Source organism: Pygoscelis adeliae, unplaced genomic scaffold (genome assembly GCF_000699105.1).
Source record: "Pygoscelis adeliae isolate BGI_AS28 unplaced genomic scaffold, ASM69910v1 Scaffold227, whole genome shotgun sequence".
In the NCBI taxonomy this organism is placed as follows: domain Eukaryota; kingdom Metazoa; phylum Chordata; class Aves; order Sphenisciformes; family Spheniscidae; genus Pygoscelis; species Pygoscelis adeliae.
The window spans coordinates 1,483,875-1,486,384 of NW_008825100.1; the positions used below are offsets into that span (position 1 = coordinate 1,483,875).

The 2,510-nt window shown below is 39.8% G+C and overlaps 1 protein-coding gene across 1 annotated transcript in view; it reads left to right on the forward strand.

The window, feature by feature from the left end:
* The first annotated feature begins 776 nt into the window (after nucleotides 1-776).
* SNX4 (sorting nexin 4) overlaps nucleotides 777-2,510 on the forward strand; it is a 34,384-nt gene continuing 32,650 nt past the window's right edge. The window contains exon 1 of the mRNA XM_009327128.1: nucleotides 777-892. Coding sequence (XP_009325403.1) covers nucleotides 777-892 — 116 coding nt within the window. The remainder of the gene's footprint in view (nucleotides 893-2,510) is intronic.

Genomic DNA, 2,510 nt, shown 5'->3' on the forward strand with positions numbered 1-2,510 from the left:
CAGGTGGGACGAGCCCTTGCCCGGGGGAGCACGGGGCAGAGCTGTGCAGCCCGACCCTCTGAGCTGTGGGGTTATCCTTCCAGCCCCATTTATGGCCGGTGTCAGAGGACTTTGTGCACCGTCTGCCCTCATCCCTAGTGCCAGATTATTTATTGTTAATTACCGTCTCGATTTGTCTCCCCCTCCCCCTTAATTTCACAAATAAATCCCCCTTCCTGCTCAATTCAGCGCTGCCTTTCCAGGGTGGGTGTGAGGTCCTGACTGACTTCTGACCGCCAATGTGTAAAAGATAACGATCCTCCTCTGAGAGATTAAAAGAAAAACGTCTCGGTCCGGATGTATTCCGTTTCCTGTGAAAGGGGAGAGGTGGTTATGTGTGTTCCAGGTGTCCTGAGGAGGAATTCACCATAGTTGGGAAGTGTTTGGGTAGAAAGTGCAGGGGTTTGTTTGGCTGTTTTTAGGAAAGGTTACTTTGTTACCTGTAAGGAAAAATATTTCTCCTTTCTGTATCTTCCTGGCTCCTGATGGCTTTTGGTATCCAAAGTTGTCTATTTGTTGACTTTGGGGTTTTTTTTCCTCCAAAAGGAGTTTTTCTGTTTTCATTTGCAAATGTGATATAGAACATGGGTATAAAATGAAGCCCTGCCAAAGCCTTTATCCTATAGAGACCTGTCTTATTTGAACAAATGTGGTGTTAGAGAAGGGGAGGCAGGGTTAGTAGCCTTTGCCTTGTGTGGCTAATGTTACGTGAATCTTTATTTTCCTCCTCTAAAAAGATGGAAGACTGTTTGGCAAAAAAAATGGAAATAACTGTTTCGGAAGCAGAAAAACGGACTGGGAGGAATGCCATGAACATGCAAGAAACATACACTGCTTACCTCATTGAGACAAGGTGGGTGATAAGAGCTCCCTCTCAGAGTACGTGGATGTGCCATTCTAAACAGGTTCTCTCTCCTTCCCCCCAAAAATATTAAGGTACAGTTGATGAGAGTATTTAGTTTGTTTATGATTTGTTATGTGATTATCAACCTACTCTGGAGGATCTTTTCCCATGAAAAACTGGCATCTGATCTCCAGTATTAATGCTGGTGTTGTGTAACTGTGTTCTGTCATTCTTCATTTGGAGCTAGGTGGAAAAATGTGTGCTTGAAAGGTGTTGCTTTAATATGGTGTCAAAAACTGCCTAGTTATTTCTTAGACGTGGGTTGGATAAATGTATATACATATATACAAGGTTGTATGTGCAGCTTGTATGTGAGAGGGGTTGTGCATTGTGGTCTAAAGTAATGGTTAGGCTTGCTTGGGATCACAAGAAAATAAAGAAGTCTCATGACTTATGTCATGTGGTCAAAATTTACTGCTCCACTAATATTTCAAGTGTCTTGCTTGATCTGATCACCACATACCCCTTGTAGATGCTCTAAGGGTTAGGGTTAATTAACTATTTCCTTCCTTCGTAGTAGCTTGAACTTTCACTGGAGAACTTACTGCTTTCAATCTTACTGTGTTAGCAAGATGAATATACAATTATGGTAAACATGCTTGGTACCACCAAGACAACTTGCAATTTAAAGCTTTGTTCACTACTCAATACTTAAAAAGCTTTAAAATCTCTTCTAACTTAAAGTTACTTCCCAAACAGTCACAGATGATTCCTATTATGCAAGGTCATGTTACTCAGCTGAAGCAAGAATTTCAAAATTAGACTTTATTAGGAGTTCTGTCTCTCTCTTCTTTATATTAACAGTTCTAACCTTTGGGCCTTGCCTTGGGAATGATCTGTTGTACAGATAAAACTTTCTGAAACAAAGCAGTTGCATTTTGCAAAGGCTCTGAAGAGTTCAAACTGTAATTCTATCACATAAGAAGCCTTTTAACTAGTAACTAGAAGACTTAACTTGTTTAACTGTTGAAGGGATGCACCGGTCACACTAACTGCAGACCTGCTGGGATACATTTGCTATATTTTGCTAAACTTTAAGAATAAAATCCCAAATAGATGTACATTATATTTTTCAAATATTGTAGCCCTTTGCAGTTGCTCAGATGTTTAAAAAAATACTTTTACAGTGTATTGATGTTAAAGATCACATCCTCTCACATAAGAAATGTTATTTTTCTTTTAATGATATTTCTGAAGGAAAAGGGAAGAAAATCAGCATCATTGGTGTCTAACTGTGATGTGAAGTGTACTCTGGGGGCATCTTTATGCAGCCTCAGAACATGCTGACTGCATCTCCTTTCCCAGTCATCCTTACATCACTTGAGACTCGCTCCTACTGTGATCTCCCAGTGGTTCTTTCGTAGTGGCAAAACTGTATTTTGCTGCCCAGATTGCTTGCTTTCATTAAGATTTATTTTATTCTGTGGTCAGCAAATACCAAGACCAATTACATGTTTGTCACAGGACTATTGAAAATGTGGGTTTGTCATATCTCTAATAAAATAGGTTCTCTATTCCTTTTGCTGAGAAGGCAAAATTTCTTGCATAAATATAATTGCTGGCTATT